This window comes from Leptosomus discolor, chromosome 3, assembly GCF_034619465.1.
Source record: "Leptosomus discolor isolate bLepDis1 chromosome 3, bLepDis1.hap2, whole genome shotgun sequence".
Lineage (NCBI taxonomy): Eukaryota > Metazoa > Chordata > Aves > Leptosomiformes > Leptosomidae > Leptosomus > Leptosomus discolor.
The window spans coordinates 27,371,741-27,390,695 of NC_141393.1; the positions used below are offsets into that span (position 1 = coordinate 27,371,741).

The window sequence follows — 18,955 nt, forward strand, 5'->3', positions numbered from 1 at the left end:
ACCCGAGGGTGAGGGGGCCCGAGGCCCTCACCGCATCCGGAAGGGGCGGCGCGGCGGCGGCGGGCCCCGGCGGCAGCTGGCCGTTGCCGCGGCGGGAGCCCCGCTGCGGAGCGGAGATGGCGGACGAGGCGCTTTTCCTGCTGCTGCATAACGAGATGGTGGCGGGGCTGTACCGCGCCGCCGAGCAGGGCGAAGGGGTGAGTGGGGTCGGGGCCGCTCCGGGGGCCGCCAGGCAGCAGCCGGGTTAAAGCGGCGGCGGCGGCGCCTTGTGTCTTGCAGGAGAACGGCCGCTGCACCACCAAGCTGGAGAGCATGGGCTTCCGCGTCGGGCAGGGCCTGATCGAGAGGTGAGTCCCCGCTGCGGCCTCGGCCTCTCGCAGCGTCCCCCCGTCCCGCGGCCGGCGGGCGGTGCTCGTCCTCGGGCGCTTCGCCGGCGTCTGCCCGGCGAGCGCCCCCCCCCCCGCCTTTCCCGGGCTACGGGGGCACGGAGCCTTTGCGCGCTCAGTGGAGAGCGGAGAGAGGGTTGTGCTGCTCTTCCTCTGCGTTCTGGCATCCTCGGTTGGCGTCTCATTCTTGCGGGGACCCGGGTTTGAATACCTCAGGCCAGTTTTGGAGTATGTGTTTTCCCGGTGCTTTCCGTCGTGAAAACTGAGTCAGGGTATGTGAGTACTCGTAATACTTAAAATCCTGTTTAATTGCACTTTGTGTAGACCTGCTTTTGCACATTTCCTACTTCTGGTACGTTTCGTGATTTTTCTTCTGTTAAAGATTTCTCTCTTAAACATAGTTTTATATGCTTGGCTGCTCCTGGATTTCATTTTTCTAAAGCACTCTGTCTCTCAGCCCACGGAACTTCGCGGCCGAGCTCTTTGCCCCCTCGTTTTCCCTTCGGGGATGCACGGTGACTTCTCCAACTGCAGCGCCCTCGTTCTGAGGTCGTGTGGAGACTCCTGAGCGCCTGAAGTCATGCTGTCATTGAACGAACTGGTGCTTTAGTGCCAGATAAAGATCCTCAAGGACCATAAAGGGAAAGAGTTCTGAAATAAGCAAGAGGTCCCTTTTGAGGAAACGGGAACAAGTTTTACATGTTTGCTCCTACGTGTTAGCGCTTTTTTCAATATTTGAAGGACTCCTTCCGAGCAGTAGTACAGGTGTGAGCTTTTTATCTTCTGTTTAGATATTTAGTTGAAGATAAAACTGGTGGGAGTGCCTTGTGTCTTTCTGTACTTCAACTGTCTTTAGTAATCATGCAATTAAAACTTTTTATTCTGCTGTCATGTGGCAGGTATTAAGATACCACTGTGTTGCTAAGAGTGAAGTTGAAATATCTGATGAATGCAGAGTGATGCTGGAATTGTACAATGGTTGGAAAACTGATTTCAGTAACAGCCTCAAAAGTAGTGTTGCATAGTACCATTTTTCTTAATTTTCTTTTTCTGTTTAATCGATCAAGTTGTGTGTACCTTCATTATTCATATATTTCTCATTTATCTCTTAGGTTTACAAAAGATACTGCCAGGTTCAAGGATGAATTAGATATTATGAAGTTCATTTGCAAAGATTTTTGGACGACTGTATTCAAAAAACAAATAGATAACCTAAGGACTAATCATCAGGTACTAATACTGCAGAATAAGATTTAACTTACAAAATCAGTAACAGTTTTGAGTTACTAGCACATTTTTGTTTTTCTTGGTCTAGAATTAATTACCTGATAAGAAACACAAAAACCTTATTTGTTTTGTTTTAAAAGGAGGTTTTAAAGATTCATATTAGCATGTAGCTTCAGAATTCAATTTAATAATTGCTTGAGATATCTTTATTGCCACCCTTGTTTGAAATGACCAAGTGCTTTGAATTTCATATGTGCTGTGGTGGAGTTACAAACTGTCAGGACAGTAACGGTTACAGTTGATAACACTTCAACAGGAATGTTCTTATGTACCTTCCAATAAATTTTAGTAGAAAAGTAGTGTGAGAAAGTGCTAAGTGTTGTCTTAACATCTGTTTAAATAGAATTGCTGCCTTGAAGTAATTTTTTTTTTTTATTTTGAAGAATATTTAGAATTTTCAGCAGTTGAGACAGTTGCATTCTACTGAACATACTTGTATAGGAAACAGCGGAAAAACTTCTCGGATTTGCCTGTTGGTGACGTTATGTTTTATCTATGCCCTTTCCCATTTCAACAGCCACAGTTCTTAAAGCAAGATCAAAATAATTAATAATAATAAGGAGCCATTTTACTAGAGTAAAAAAATCTTTTTCCTTTTAAAAGGCTTCATTTTCTTATGGACATTTTCCTGTTTTATCACAGTAAGAACAAGAGTATTTGTACAAAGACTGTGCCAAATAAAATGGGTTTTATTTTTCAGTGAGCTGTTTATCGAGTAATAACTTAACAGATAGTAAGTACCTTAGAAATCTGTTTTTGAATTCAAAGAAAGCTGCAGTATTTAGCTTAGGTCTCAATTGTATATGCAGCCTTAATTTAATGCCAAGGGTTCTGAAGTTCCAAAGTAGCACAGTCATTATGAAAGAAGTTTAAAACAAGAGGTGTAGATTAAGCTATACTGTGTTCATACTTAATTTATTAAAACGCATATTGTGGCACAAAATTGTAATGTAGAAAACACTGGACTTCATTTGATCATCTGCTGGGTGGTGCTGCCTGTATCACTGTTAAAGATAATTCTCACTGAATTTGAGAACAAGAATAGTGAATTGCATACCAAATGAAGATTGAGATTGGAATGGAAAAACCAGCATGCATTTGATATATTAACAAAGACTTTCTAATATGGAACTATTGTTTCTGAGCACTGGAAAGACTCTTCCAAGAAGAATGTAAATAAATTTTTTTTTAAGGTTAACAGATAATATTATTATCTAGGGGTTTTGTTGTAAACTCACAAGCATCTTTTCTTTTGTTTTGATATTTCATGTAAGTAAATAATACAGGTTAAACTTAAATCACATATGTATCTACAAATCAAATCCCTTCACATAAAATATTGATTACATATTACTGCATATTCAACTACAAAACTTTTTTTTTTTTTTTTTAAACAGGGTATTTATGTCCTTCAGGACAATAAATTTCGTCTCTTGACACAAATGTCTGCAGGAAAGCAGTATCTAGAACATGCACCAAAGGTATCCTTCTGTTTTATCTTTGGGATCTACCAGTTTGATTTGAATTATCTTGATCTATTAATAATAACTTTAAATTTTGTGATTGAATGGATACAAACTCTTCAAAGTGGCAGCTGAAGTTTAGTCTCCAAAATCTGAGCTTTTTAGAAGTGCACCTTGTTTTGGAACAGTGGATTTGATTTATGGTTCAAGAAATGGTCATAGTCATTGTGAAACTCGCAGTTGTCACGTTTGAGTTGCTTGATGGTAGGAGCTGGTCTGCCACTATCACACAAACTCTTTCTTTCTCTTTGGAAAGCTTCAGAAGCTTTTTTAAAATTTCCAAAACATATTTGGAGGATGCTATTTGTTACCTAGAACAAGCTTCTGAGATTATACGAACATTCAGAAAGATCTTCCACCCATTAAAAATAGCTTTGAGTGTTGATGCTGAGTTAGGGTCATAATTTGGGTAGGTAAAATCAGTGCCTCTGCAGAACCTCTTATAAAGCACTTTGGTTCAGGTGGATGTAAGAAATGGGGCATTCAGTTCCATTTTATGTTTTCTTAATTCTTGATCTTCTCAGTCATTACAGTTGCAGGCTACTTGGGATTTTTTTTTTGGTGTTTGGGGAGATGTTTCTTCTGTTTTGCAACATATGGTGGTGTTGAACTGATGGTTGGACTTGATGATCTTAGAGGTCTTTTCCAACCTAATGATTCTATGATATATTCTAAATATCTGCAGGCCCTTGTATGCTAAGATGTGGCCTGTGCAAGAATGCTATCTTGGACTGTTTCTCCTTCGTCTTTATTACCAGTTGCTAATTTCAGCCACGTCTTGGAAATAATTGTTTTAAGAATATTAAGTTCCTATGAGTGTAATGGAAGTAGAAACAAGTGACTCTAACAAGGGAAAGGTGTATTGTGAGCGCCACTGTACCAAATACCGGAGCTTTCATCTACTGGGGACATGACAAAGTCTCTCAAGCATGGTATCAAAACCTCCATAGTTTTATGTAGTCCAAGTGTTAAGGCTTGTTCTTGAGTACTTAGTTTCAATCTTTAGCGACAAGCTTCACTGTTGACATTTACTTAAAGTGCAACTTTATGTTTAGTATTTAGCATTTACCTGTGGACTAATCAGAGGAGGCCTATCGAATTTGGGAATAAAGAGTATTGTAACAGCTGAAGTTTCATCAATGCCTGCATGTAAGTAGTTCACATTCACATTAGCTCACTTGGTAACTTCCCTTACTGACTTCATCACCGTAGCATGTATCAAGGTGGGATTAGTTTGAAGCTGCTGGGCCATAGGAGTCAGTATGAACTTAAGGATATGGCTTGTCACTAAATGCTTTAGTGTTTAGCAAATACTGACAGAGGGTGAGCCTCCATGATACGGAGTGGAACGCGAAATTAAAAAGTTGTATTTGCGTTTGGAAGCATCAAATGCATTAAGGATGTACGTCCAGAAGTCTGTTTGAACAAGTGAGGATAAACGGATACATGGTCTTTCTCTACAGAAGTCGGCAAGAAAGTTAAGGTGGACTTAAAAATTTCCACAGACTTTGCACAAATTTGAAATTTAACTGACAAAACTGTTGTGATGTGGGACATGGATGAACTCAAAAGAAGAAAAAGCTGTTCAGCTGGAGTTAAATTTAAATGCTAAATTTAAATAATGGCTAGATTGTTCACAATGATACCATAAGATTGAAACGTTCCTTACTATCTCTTTTAACAAAATGATTACAAGAAAATAATTACTTTGAAAAATAACTCTGATGGTGATACTTTGATCTGACTCTGCTTTTCCTTTGCAGGTAAATTTCAGGTGATGATACAGAAGATGTAGAGCACGTTGAAGTCTGGGTATCTACCTTAAAAATCCTGTGTGTGGATTCAGTACCTTGGTTCAGCTTTGTATGTAGTTTGTAAATTATAGCGGTGTGCAGCACAATTCCAAAATATGTAATAAATGTTCATCAAAATAACTTAACACTATCCTTGTATCTTGGTATGAAATTTATTCGATACCAAGGTATTAATGTCCACGTGGTAAAGACTGTCTACTCAAAAGTTTTCAGCAAAATATTTCAATTACCAGAACAGCACATATGGAAGACCAGAGGCACATTTTGAGAACAGAGTAAAAGCCTGACCAAGACTAAATTGGAATAAGAAATTAATGTGTTTTGTGTCACCTAACACGAATGCCCAACTGCAGCCTTTCCCTATTCACTCCAAACTGTGATTAGCACATGAACCAACAGCCTTCATTAACGATGTTCAGTGGAGCATTAATTCCTTCCTAGGAACAATATGAGGCAGAAGAAAAGATAACTTACTTCTACATAGTTAAACCGTTTCTCCTGCCTCCCTAAAATTAGCAGCTGTTTTTTGTGTCAGAACAATTTTACAGCTGAGGTCATCTATACTGGCCAAAGAAGGAAATTTGTTTTAGCTTGTTGGGCATAAACTCAGTATTAATGTAATTGTTTTTAATTGCTAGCTACAACTCACTTCTGTAATGAGTGTGCAGGAAGATGATTAGGCCTGCAAGAAGCTATAAAGACATCACCAAGACTCTTGGACATTGGGGTTTGCTAGACACTGCTTGTTACAAGATTTGCGTAGCAATACATACCTTGCTGTAGGTAAGCATGGAAACACCTCGTTAACGCTTTATGTGAACTTTGCTGTAAGATTTCTCTGTTGGCAGGTTCAGGCCTTATCCTTTCAAATGAATCATGATAGAAACTTACTTTATTCAGAAGTGTGAGAATGCCTTGTGATAGTGTTTCTACTTTGAGACCAGTCAGTAGCAAGCTAACTAGACAAACTAATGTGCTAAAATAGCACCTTTCATTGTTGTAACTATCTTGTGTGTTGGGAGAAGTGTATGTTGTCCAGTTGCACGGTGGGCAAGAACAGTGGAAGCTGATCTTCCCAAAGCTCTAGGGAAGGCCTGACGTTTGTGATGGATCAAGCCTTTTCTAGATAGCTGCTACAAGCTGTAGATTATAAATGTAATAACCAGGGGCTTATTATACTTGAGTGTAAGATGTGACCAAATTCTGATCTTTTCAGGTACTGTGAATGCTAGTTCAGATCAGTTGTAACTGAGTAACTTGACAGTTGTAGGAAACCCCTAGAGTAGAACTTGAACTAGCAGAATGCTGTGCTACTGTTCATAGAATTAGCAAAGATGAAAGTACCTACCATAGTACTCCGTGTTTCAGTTTGACTGACTGAAAATGTTGGGTTCTTGTACTGGTAAGTTTATAGGAAGGCTGTTGTTCACCTTCCTCACTCAGATTTTTTGAAATTGTAGGGCTAGAGAATTGGCTAACAAGTATTCTTGCACTTCATGTGTTCTTCAGTTGCCAACTCATCCTGCTTTCAACATGCTCAAAACCTTACTAAACAGACTAGAAGTAACTTGCACTGTGTGTCTAATAGATGGACATTTCAATGTTGCACATTTGAGGCATCTGCAGTGTGGCAGACATTCAGTATCAGCATATACAGAATCATTGTTACTTGCCTCTCCTGAACTAAAACTCTAGTAGTTACTGTAATTCACTTCGATTTTTCACTTGACAGTTAAGACGACCATTCCAGATGCAAAAGTGCCAATCATTCAAAGACATATTAAAGGCTTATCAACAATTGGCTTTGGTTAATGATTATTTTTAATAGCAAGGGGAGGGACTTAAGTTCTATAATATGCAGAAAGCAGATGTCTGTTAATGTTGTGCATCAATTTGCTGCTATCAGCAGAATGTGTAGTTCCCTTAACATGGATTTTCAATTGTTGAAGATAATTAGAACCAGAAGGAGTCAGGTATGTACCAAGTGGATCCTGATACTCTTGGCAAAGCACTCCATGTTAAATATATAAATAAGTGAGCTAATGTAGTTGTCAAGATACTATACAGAAAGTAAATTTGTTCGTTCTGTTTAATAAATGCTCCTACTAAAAGCATTCAATCCAGCTGTGTAATTTTCACTTGTTTTTGCAACTGTTCTCTAAAAAAGAGTGTTACTACACTTTGTTACTTTGTCATGTTTATGTTTTACTAAAATAATTGTTTCAATAATTTACTTGCTATAGCTGAACAGCTTTCAGCAGTGCTTAAGCTCAGGAACCAAAGCTTCAGAAAACACGTTCAGTCCCAGTTTTGTAGATTTCTGTAGTAAGGCTGCTGTTGAACAGTATGAAGAATGAGAAAAGCCACAGTATTTAAGAACATGTTACAATGCTTCAGTTTTATTAAAAAAGCCCTCAAGGGGTGTGTGTTGGATAAAGAACAATCATTTGTAATGTAACCTCAGACTTCACCTAATAGCAGTGTCCACCGGATTACTCAGATGGTAGAAATTCCTAACCAAGACTGTAGTTTACAGACAGTAGCTTGAGAGATGATGCCAGACACTTCACTGACCATTTTACGATGACGGTGGTGATGACAGCGGAAATACTGAGAAACTCATACTAAAGCTCAGCTTAAGTTATACATAGCTGTCCCAAATGCATTACCGTGAGGGTGTTCTGAAGGGCTGTGTAGTACTTCAGGTCTGAACAGTGCAGTCTCACTGTTAATGCTGCTTGTACTACGGCAACACAAAGTACTCGATACTCTCAGAACAGTCTAGGAAGGCTCATCAGCCAGGTCACGTTGATCGAAGTACCTAGTGGGGAGAAGTAGAAATACGGTAACAAACCTCTAATGCAACGTACTCCTTACTGTGCTCAGAGTTGTTAGACCCCTGGCTTTCTAGCTCTTCTTCTAATGTTTTTATCATAATCAGAGCTTTGCAGTTCAGGGGACTCAGATGAGGAAACCAATAAGTTTACTCTTAGGTTCATCTTAAGTCCTTTTAGCTAAGTGTATTTGCTACATAGGCCCAGGTTACTTGAATTGTCTTCAACTTGTAAAAGAATCTAGGTTAGGACAAGAGCAATCACACATTTATTCTGGACATACTTTACTAGTTTAGGTATGTAAGTTGCATTACCTGCTAACTAAGCAGATTATCAGGTTCAGAGCTGATATTTGTTCTTCGTTCTTGTTCTCCTGAAAGACAAATAAATAGCCGAACAGTTCTGTTATCCATGTCAAATAGAAAAACTGTTACATGCTGTGTTATGTGCTTGTAGTCTTCCCTTCATTCTTGAGCAAACTTAAGACATGAAACATTACTTACCAAGACTTCAAGATCTGAAAAATTATCCTCCTAAAATTTGCAAAGTTCAGCAAGTCCTTTGTGCAATGTTATATTAAATCTTACCTCTAGTACTCTGACTTCTGAGCATCGTCTTGCCAGCTGTCGAATAAGGGAGTGAGCTTCAGGTAGCAAAGGTTTTTCAAGGCATGCCAACAGTGCGTAAAGCCATCTACCCTGTGTGGATTTAATTAACAAAGTTTTAATTATGAGCATTTCCTTGAAGTTTCAGACAGTTCTTGTTATACAGAGCAGGCCTGGAGTGTAGGTCATAAAATTACATTTAAGTGCTACTGCCAGAATTGAAAAGTTTGAAAGCCAAATTAGACCCTACATAATATAATTTTGTGCCTCTAGATAAGCTTCTTGTAAGCAGTACTCCAGAATTTCCTGGTATTTTCTGGAATACTGGCCAAGATAGAAATTAATACAGCTTACACTATTAAAGTCTGAGGGAAGGGTAATTTTAGTAATATCTAAAGATTATTACTCAGCTATTAATTTTGAACTTCACAAACTGTGGAAAAATATTCCTGAAGAGTGAATGTATCAAGTCAGATCTTTATGGAATTAATGATGTTAGATAAGCTGTAAGATTTGCACCACTGTGAAAACATGTCCTTCGCATTTTACTTCACTGCATTCTGACAAACACAACTTCTGTTACCAGTCTAAGTTCTTAATTCCAGTGTGCAGTGGCTTTCATTACAGGAATAAACTAAAAGTCAATGTGCACATTCTCTGCAGCATATTGGTTAAAAAGAAAGCAGTCCTACAGAAAAGGACAGCACATGAGAGGCCTTTCAGTGACTCAAAAATAGTGAAACTGTGTTCAGTATTATGGAAGCAATTTTTCATTACTTTCTTACTTTGTGGTACTGAATGAGATGAGATGCAACCACCAAGGTCTTCTGTAGATACGATGCCATTATGTAGCTAGTCAATCTAGTTGTGGCCAAACTCCGTGCTCATGTACCCTGTCAATCAATTTCTTACTAGGTTTGATTTGTCACCACAGTAACGCAGCTAAGCTTCCTGGTCTGTGCTGCACATAGAAAGACAAAACGTGTCTTTGCCAGCACACTGTGGTGCATCTCCAGACTAAAATGAAGGCGTCGGTCAATACGGTGTGCAGCACCCAACAGCATAGACTGGTCAGAACCAAAGCTGCTGCAGTCTGACCCTCTCCCCAGCGCCGATGCTCATCCAACCCTGTGGTTTAAGTTAGTGCACGGAGCAATAAAAAGGGTGGTGGTGAGCTGGCACTACTTGATAGATCTGTATCTGTTCTGTTTTGTAATTAGCCTTCCAAGAAAGTTTGGTGAATACTTATTTTATTATCTAATCAAGAAAGTTTTGAAAGTAACTGATACATGAATCTAGAGAACTCTTTAGAAATTAAAATAATTTCATAGAAAACTATGAACAATTTATCCCTTTTATAATGTGTTCATATGCAAGTAGTTAGAATAAATTAAAAATTACCAGTTCCGGAGTAAATTTTTTCTCTCCAAACCAGCTTATCAGGTATTCTAAGACACTGGTTACTGTTGCCTTCAAAAGAGGAACAGAAAAAGACAATTCAATACCTGCAGTGTTTTATTTTGCTGTCCTTCTACCCGAAGGATAATACTCTATTAAAAGGAATGTGATTTTAAAAAAAATATACACATTATGTATTTCTACTCCACTGTGATACTATAGCATATTTATTCCAGGCTGAAGTTACATATAAAGGTAAAGTAACCATCAAATCACCAGTTCCTAGAAAGAACTTTATATAAAATGAAGTCATTTTCTGTATTAATAAAAACTTACGGATAAGTAGCTACAGATTAGGAAGGAGGCATCAGACTGGTTGTTACTGTATAAAGGTGACTAGTGGGAAACATAGCAGTAAAGGAAAGGTAAGTGTGATTCTTCCAGCCTTGCAATGTACATAAGAGTTTACAATCAAGTTGGAGGACTGCACTTAAAACAATAAGAAATCTTAAAAATGCTGTCAAGCACCTGATGGGGCACTCAGCAAAAATTCAAACATTAAATGTCCTATAGGGAAATTACAAGGACAAAATACTCTTAAAACTAGTCATGATAAACGTTCACTAGTAAAGTTATTTGTAGCTGAAGGTAAGATAATGACTAGTTTTCCTTGGAAGTGTACAATGAATAGCAGTTGTAATAAACAATTGCCTACCGTAGCACAGAAAAATAAGACTTCTGCAACAGACAGAATATGAGAAATAACTATATATGCAGTGTCACTATGCGATTCTAGGAGGTAGGCTTACCTGATTCATTCTGCTTACAATACTTAGCAAAGGGGGAAAGCCCACCTGAAAAAAATCAAGTTGGAAAATGCAGACATTGTCATAAACATTTTTGTTCTAATTTAGAATGCACTAACGTTTTGATGTGATGTTCAGACATTTGTAGTGATTGGAAAGTCCGTTCTGAGCTTTCAAATCTATTAAAAAAAAATCTTCAAGTAAGTTCAAGATGAGGTCCGGTCAAATTTGGTATCAAAGAACCTTGCTTTTACTGTTGTTACAGTTTTGTCGAAATGATGCAGTGAAGAGCATGTTTGTAGGACAGCATGTGTGAGGAGCAGAAACACGTATTGATGCAACAAAACACTAAAGCAGACTATGCACAAAGCTTTCCTTTCAGTTCAGTCAGCAACAAAGTAATGCACTTTAGCTGACAACAGATGAAGAAACTCTTCAACTTTTTGACTGAAGGGACAGACTTGTTCTCTGCTTCACTCAGGTTCCACTCAAAAGGGAAGAAAAATGGGACTTTCTGGGCTCAGCAGACACCCTACTTCCTATTTAGCACAAAGCAGTAATAAACAATAGGATTGTTTCTGGCACTTATTCTTCAAAGTAGCTGCTGAAAATTAGACAGAAGTCCTATACACACCTTTATGTAATCAATTCCTAGATTTTCATTATCAGATAGTGCATCTATTTCCGAGTATACTCTTTCACCCAGGCAGAACTTCTTCCAGCCTTCTTCATCCTCTGATTTTGGCTGAAATAAATAAAAAAATGAAAACTGCTATCTTGAAGACACTGAAGAAAAGACTTGGTAATATTCACAAGTTGTTGCATGAAACTGTAAAGCAAGATTAACCATGGATTTAATGACCGGGGAAAAACGCACAGCACTGTTACGAATTCTACTCACCATAGTAACATTGCTGTCCAAATGTTGTGACCGCCAGTGATTTCTGTGCTTGTTCAGGCTCTGAGTAATTAAAATAAAGCCAAATCACAGTTTAATTTTGCAGTTATTTTATCCTAGCCATAATTGTTCTCCATTATTCTTAAAATGTATAAAAGTGTATTTTACGATGTTCTATAAATCAATAGAGGCATAAGTGCCTAAATATGCCTCTTGGTATAAAAGTAAGTTGCACAAGCTGGGTTTTTGGAAGTATGATAAAGCTGAAGGAATTTTAAAGCCTATTCCATAAAGTTGATGTAGTAAGCTTTAAAAGTCTTCCAGACTTTTCTTGGTATAACAAGCTTAAGGAAAAAAAAAAATTAGTCCAAAAGCACACATAAAGCCAACATGCTGTTTCCAACAGTGGTCTGTATCTGCATCGGATGTCTACAGAACTGTTACAAGACAGCAAGCGTGCTTTCCCAATATATTTCTTCTACCCTACAGGGGTGCCATATAAGACAAATTTGTCTGCTTGACAGTTTCCTGTCCAGAGGTGTAAACTTTTTGTAACAGAAAAAATTTTCACCCCAATCCAATTGTTACTGTAGCAGTAAAATGACCACTAAAAATGCTGTAAGAGTAGCTGATATGTAGTGTTTGACCAACTGACTTCTCATGCTGTTTTTTTTTTCCTCTTAAATACTTTTTAGGCTATTCTCATACTTGACAGTGTTAATTCTGGCACAGATGAGAGGACAATTGATTCATGTGTAAAAGAAATACCTGTAGAGCGAATATGCCCTTAGATGTCAGTTTCCTTAGTTCTACTAAAACCTTAGATTATGCCTAATATACAGTATGTGGTGTGACACCTTGTAGGAATAGGGGCTACCTCAGTTCATGTTTACAACATAGATGCAGTAGTACAGATCTCCACCTTCACTGATCTACCTCCCTGAAAAAAACAGGGCAAATGAGCTCATGCAAAGTTCAGTGCTACAGCAGCTTCAGTGCAGTTGATTTACTTCAGTGGCCTCCTACAGCGCAGTACCAATGCACTGTAAACAGGCCTTCCGCGGTACTGGGGTCGTAGATGATCTCTACCTACATCTTCACTACGTTTTGCATTTCACCCTGTTTGAACTGTGGATATAGAGAGAGACTGCTCAATTCTCCAGTTTTGTTCTGTTACTTAAGGGTACAAATGCGGTAGGAAAGATTTAAGTCTGTGCTAACACTACAACCTTAGAAATACAAAATCACAGACTCACAGAATGTCAGGGGTTGGAAGGGACCTTGAAAGATCACCTAGTCCAACCCCCCTGCCTGAGCAGGGCCCTCTAGAGTAGATCACACAGGAACACGCTCAGGCAGGTTTTGAATGTCTGTAGAGAAGGAGACTCCACAACCTCTCTGGGCAGCCTGTTCCAGCGCTCTGCCACCCTCAATGTAAAGAAGTTTTTCCTTATGTTAATGTGGAACCTCCTGTGCTCCAGCTTGCGCCCGCTGCCCCTTGTCCTGTCATTGGCCATCACTGAGAAGAGCCCAGCTCCACCCTCCTGACACTCGCCCTTTACATATTTATAAACATTGATGAGGTCACCCCTCAGTCTCCTCTCCTCTAAGCTCAAGAGACCCAGCTCCCTCAGCCTTTCATCATGAGGGAGATGTTCCACCCCCTTAATCACCTTTGTGGCTCTGCGCTGGACTCTTTCAAGTCAAAAAATACATTTTACTGAATCAATATTTCCCCTCATAATGGGTGCCACCACTATCAACAGTATCCTAAATGACAGCGTGTTCTACGTACATGAGCATCATGGTGGGTTAGAATCCACTTGTTCTTCAGTTACTGTTGAGTTCCGTAGAACATTCCTGCTAGCACTAAGTTTTAATACAACTGCATAATATCACAGGTATTTTTGTCCTCCCTCAGCTATTCTATATCATTCAATCTAAATACTGACATATTTTTGCTGAATTTATTTAAACTTGACAGGAGTTTTATCAGAAGTTTAAAAGCCACACAGTATAGACTCAGTTCTTTGTCAAGAACTGAAAACATTTGCCTACAAACATCTGTCCTACTGTAAAATCGTTAACATTTCCATACTAGATAGAAGGTTGTCCCCCGTAAAGCACAGATGTGTTCTATCTAGACAGCGCGAGTCCCCTCACACACACCATTTTGTACCTGACGAACAGCTGAGAAATTGGCCACTTGCTGCTGCTGCCACTTGAGCGTGGGAGAGTATCCTTCAGGAGCAGGCTGACATCCAGAAATCTAAGAAAACACCAGCAATAATTATAATGTAAAGAAAGCTTTATAAGAAGAATCCTAAGAACAAGAGAATCCGTAAATACTTACTATCAGGTAAACAATATCCTTTAAATCTTCATTTAAGAAATTTCATGACCACATCCAAGACTGACTTAACAGTTGGTTTAGACAAAGTTTTTTTCTGTTTGACTCTTCTCATATGCAAATAAGAATGAAAACTAAGCATTCAAAATACATTGTCAAAGAGTCATTTAAGATCATCTTTTTAGCAATTAGCAATTGTTCTGCCTTATTTCCCCATTTATTAAAACAGGATGCTGTTTCCTTATCTTGGACAGGTGCTACAAGTCTTAGGCATTCTACTTGCCAAGATAATAAGTTGAGGAAGACAGAAGATGACAAAAGTATCTTCTAGGGAATTACCTCTAACAGTTAAGTAGGTATAATCTCTTTAAAGATTAGCATAGAAGTTATTAGAAAAAAATAATCTTTCTACAAATGCTTAAAGAATGCCACTACAAAGAGAAGAGACAAAAGAATGGTCACAGAAGTTACATGGTCATGTGTCAGCACTATAAACTTTTCTTAAGCAATCTAGTAGTGAAATTTCAGATTACACAGTTTTCACTAGAGAAAGGCAAACTTGTTCTCTCGAACTGTTTGAAAGTAGATTAAAAACCAAGCTGGCAGGGAAACGTGACAACAGAAAAATCTGCTTAGGCAGCAAGGAAAAATTTCGATAGAATATTTCACCAAAACCAAAAGATGTGGTGCTAGAATTTCATCTAACTTTAGTAAAGCTTAGCTGCGCTTATTACCCTTATTCTAGAGATGTGTTTAAACCTAACTACAGGTACGGAGAGGTCTTTCTTCTAAAGTTTCTGCAGGTTTTGTGATTAAATATTTGTAAAACTTAATGCAACACGATTTCCTCAGAAATCGGTACAATAGTCTGCTGTGTATCAAATACCATGGATATCACCAGTTTGAATCAGTTACAGAGACTGTTAGCTTGCAGTTAACAGGTTTTTCTTCAAACCCAGACATTTAATCCCGTAGATGCTCTTAAAGACCAGCAGTGCTATTTAGTTATGCCAACCGCTCTCCAAAATTAGTGCAAACATTGTATTAACATCTTTCTCCGGAGTTTTGTGTCTCTCAAAACGCGTAAAAGCTCTCAGACTTACGGAAATGTTTACCGTCTGCTTCTTTCTCAATTTTTTGGGGTCTATTTGTGCCACGACCACATCTGGGCATCGAGCTGCTTCAATCCTACAAGAGAAAATCCAGTGCCGCGGCCCGCAGGTTAATGGCAGCAAGACGCAGCCGCCCTCGCCCGCCCCAACGCGAAGCTCGGCCCGGGCAGCACCGGCGGCCGCGCCGCTCTCGGCCCGGGGCGGGGCTCGGGCGGCGGGCCCGGCCCTTCCGCCCCGCCACTCACTGGACGCGCTTCAGATACTCCTGGGGCGTCCTGGGAGGCACCGCGGGGTCGAAGTCCTCGGCCAAGTCACAGTCATCCACCGGCAGCAGCCGTGGCATCAACTCCTCCGCGCCGGGCTCCATGGCCGCCCCGCTCCGCGGCGGCGGAGGCCGCCTGATCGGGCGCCACGGGGGCGGGGCGGGGCCGGCCCGGCCCGGCCCGCCGCGACGCAGGCGCAAGGCAGGCAGGCGGCGCGAGGCGCGGGCGGCGCTCGCGAGAGCGGCAGGAAGCGGGGGGCTGTGGCGGTGCCCGCTGCCTGCCCGGGAGCGGTGCCGCCGGGCCCGCCGCCTTGGAGCGCCGCTGCTGTGAACAGCCCGGGGCCTCCTGCCCCCCGCCCCCCCCCCGGCCCTTGCGCCCTGCTGGGGTGCGTTGGAGCCGCGCTCCGACGGAGGAGCGGTGCGGTGCCCGCGCGGTGCGCTTGGGGCTGCGCCAGCGAGAAACGCCGAGGCCCGGGCGCCGGCCTGCGCTGGAGGGTGTGGGTACCCCGGGAACCCAGATCCCGGGGAGTAAAGAGGGGCTCGGGTAGGAGGTGGTTGTGCCAGTTCACTGCCCCTCACGCCAGGCCTGCTTCTGCGGTGGGACGCTGTGGCCTTCAACAGCCGTGTTGATTGGGCCCTCTGCCGTCACTCAACACGTCGTTGTTTTTGCAAGTGGTTCTCTAAAACTCGTCCATTTCTATTTCCTATCCGACCTGTGGACATCCAGTAATAATAATAATAATACTTGTCCCTTCCTTGAAATGCTTTGAGATCTATGGTCAAAACCACTTACATGAAAGTTAATTGCTACAAATTTAAACAGAGTTCTCATTCCGGAAGGGTCAATTCCCAAGTTTATTTTGTTGCTGTATGGGTTTATCTAAATGCTGTTACAAGGCAGTAACCACATGTCAAATCAAAAGTAAGGCAGGGTTAGCACAAAGGGGGGTTGCTTCTCAGGATAAACAGCGGAAGGATAACGCTGTAATTATGTTGTGTATTATGAAATTTCTGTTAGCAAAATACCAATTCTGCATTATTTTTCCTATTGGTTCTGCATCCAAAGTCAGTTTAGTGCTACCCACAGTCCATCTAGTAGATCAGAGCAGCTCTAAATACTGCTGACATAAGTTCAAGAAAAGCAATGCTTTTTTCCCCTGTATTTTAGCAGCTCGGAACAAACGCCTACCCTAACTCCTCCTCTCCACTGCCTTTTGTTTGTTTTAAGGTGTTTCCAAAACCACCTATGTGTAACAGGGAGTTTTAATTCTGAAACCCGGATCTAACGTCCTATCTGAGCACGTAACCATTGCAGTCGCCACTAGAAATCACCCCTGCTTAGCCCAAACGACAGCTGTGTCCCTGGGAAGGCCGACCCATGGTCAAGGCAAACACTTTGGTGAGTCCATCTGTAAAAAGTTCTATTCTAGTACTTCAGTAATATTCAGAACTTATTTTTTCCTATTTGTCATGAAGTCAAGAACTATGATCAGAAAGAGGATCCATGGATATAAATATACTTTAAATATACTTTCTATTTTTAGGTTATTTTTTCTGGAACTTTCCATTGGTACTTTTTAAATGAAGTAACATATTTTTAGTTATTACAGGTAATCTTCCACGGATAATTAAATCATTCCTAGCAAGTTTTACTAACAGTGTTGATGCAGTGGCTAGCAAACATGATGCAGTGGAGGAAGAGGAAAAAGAAACTGGAAATGAATAGTGTTCCTCCTCAACTGCCTAGGCATTATGGAAGAGTACTTTTCCAAAGAAAGGGTGAGTTGCCATCATTGGATGAGTACTGCTGACTGAAAAAAAAATCTAACACATAAACTAAAAGTTCTGCATTAAGAAAAATGAAACACGTTCACTGTACATTCTAATACTGGGTAATATAAATAAAGTATTTTCTTACAATGAGTATACACCATGTAGGATCCCATTTTCCGTTCTATTTTTTTGCTTCTCCTTGCTTTTCTTCATGGTTTGCACCATCTTGACAGCTGGAAGGCATTTCTTGAAGCTTAGAGCATTGGGTTGAGTCATTATGTAATGAAATTTAATTGTGCTAATAACTGATTAAAAATACTGTATACATTTTATTTATTGTGAACTTTTGGAATAGTGTCCTGCTCTTCCTTCTTCCCTTTTAAGTGTCAGTTGCCTCTTTTTCTCTTATTTGTAGAGTTCATCCTGCAGTTCTGGCTTTGGGACTTGCTTCCTTACAATGTAACTTTCTGAAAATGTTTCATGCAGTATTTGGATGTTTTTGAAATTACAACACTGAATTGCTTTCTGTGCATCTATTTGAAGTTCTCTCTGTTGTGGTTTGTTTTTTTTGTGGGTTTTTTTGTGTTTTTTTTTTTTTTTTTTTTTTTTTTTTTTTTTTACAAACTGAGGACATTGCATGTCCTTGGCAAGCTCCTGCTTAATACTCCCACAACTGGCAGTGAGATTTATGGACGTGGAAGTTTAAAATCCCTCCCATTACTTCTGCTATTGTTTACCTGCTCATGTTTTTAGACTGGCAAACAATACTGGAGATTGTAATGGCATAGAAATTCTATCATAATTACATTTGACATAGAAGAAAAGCGGATAAGGGTGTTTTCGTCTTTTATATTTGGTTGGTGGTCATAGCATGTTTTCAGAGTCACAGTGAAGGAGGCCGTGGTAGTCAGCAGAACGTCTTCCAGTCTTCCTCCATGTCTGGATTGGTTGCGCTGAGGTATCTCAGGAAAGGCCAAAGTTACTGTGCCAGCCTTTTGTGGCAGCCTTGTTTGAAACCATTCTGAAGTGCCCTGCTTCCAAAGCGACATTGGAACTTGGGTTTTGGGGGAAAAAAAAGCAAAACACACTTACAAAAACCTGAACAAAGCTGTACAGTTATGGCTGTGTGAAAGCTATTGTGCAGATAGTGAAAAAACATATTATATTTCTAAATATTTATAAATGTGAGGTATTGTCTCGGGCTAAAACCGACCAGGAATATAATTTCAATGTATTTTTTCCCAGGCAGTCCGAAGAAATGTGAACAATCTTCCAGATGAAAAAGTTGCCATGAATACAGAAGGTGGAAGACGGACACAGGCAGGTGAGTTCCAGGGCTCCCAGAAGCCCTGCGGGCCCGGTCCCGGGAGTTTCCCCGAAGGAGCCGCTGGCCAGCGGAGCGGAGCTGTACCTCCGCGGGCGGGGGCGGCTTCGTTCCCTGCGGGCACAGGCGCAGCCCACGGGGAGAGAAAGCAAAGCTGCGCCCCGCGGTGGCGCCTCCGTCTCCGAAGGGTTTTAGGAACAAGACTGAGACCGACGACCTCTAGAAGAAATCTGGAAGCCCAAGGGGGAAGAAAAGACCACGCGCGCCGCGGGCAGGAGCCGTCAGGTCGGGGAAGCGAAGCTCAGCGGTGTGGGATGACCGACACCGGGCCCCTCCGCTCCGCTCAGCCGGGGAGGGCCACGGGGCTGCCCCGGCGGGAGCGGGTCCGCCGCCGGGCGCGACGAGGGCTCCCCCTGCGCCGGGGTGGCGGCGGCGGGGGGGGGGACGGACCGCGGAACTCTGCCCGCCCCCGGCCCGGCCGCTCTCTGCCCCTTGACGTGGCGCGGACTCTCCCATCAGCCATGTTGGCTGCGTCGGCAGCGCCGGGGCGGCTGCGTGCGGGCGGGGAAGAGCGAGAGAGGCG

At 41.2% G+C, this 18,955-nt stretch overlaps 2 protein-coding genes across 3 annotated transcripts; one reads left to right on the forward strand and one right to left on the reverse strand.

Moving 5' to 3' along the window:
- Positions 1 to 116: 116 nt before the first annotated feature.
- Positions 117 to 7,129, forward strand: TRAPPC6B (trafficking protein particle complex subunit 6B). 2 transcript variants are annotated; one of them, XM_086462177.1, is made up of 6 exons: positions 117 to 197; positions 280 to 347; positions 1,499 to 1,616; positions 3,071 to 3,154; positions 4,252 to 4,345; positions 4,960 to 7,129. In XM_086462177.1, the coding sequence occupies exons 1-6, from the start codon at positions 117 to 119 to the stop codon at positions 4,989 to 4,991; spliced, it is 477 nt and encodes a 158-aa protein (XP_086318303.1). In that variant the 3' UTR covers positions 4,992 to 7,129. The 2 variants fall into 2 exon arrangements, with proteins under 2 accessions (XP_086318303.1, XP_086318304.1); XM_086462178.1 differs by lacking the exon at positions 3,071 to 3,154.
- A 258-nt stretch (positions 7,130 to 7,387) lies between these two features.
- GEMIN2 (gem nuclear organelle associated protein 2) lies at positions 7,388 to 15,380 on the reverse strand. Its single transcript, XM_086462482.1, has 10 exons — positions 15,259 to 15,380; positions 15,005 to 15,089; positions 13,731 to 13,820; positions 11,555 to 11,614; positions 11,288 to 11,398; positions 10,657 to 10,701; positions 9,851 to 9,919; positions 8,432 to 8,542; positions 8,159 to 8,217; positions 7,388 to 7,831 (listed from the first exon to the last, which is right to left on the reverse strand). Exons 1-10 carry the CDS (start codon positions 15,378 to 15,380, stop codon positions 7,792 to 7,794), a joined length of 792 nt encoding a protein of 263 aa, XP_086318608.1. The 3' UTR covers positions 7,388 to 7,791.
- Positions 15,381 to 18,955: the final 3,575 nt, after the last annotated feature.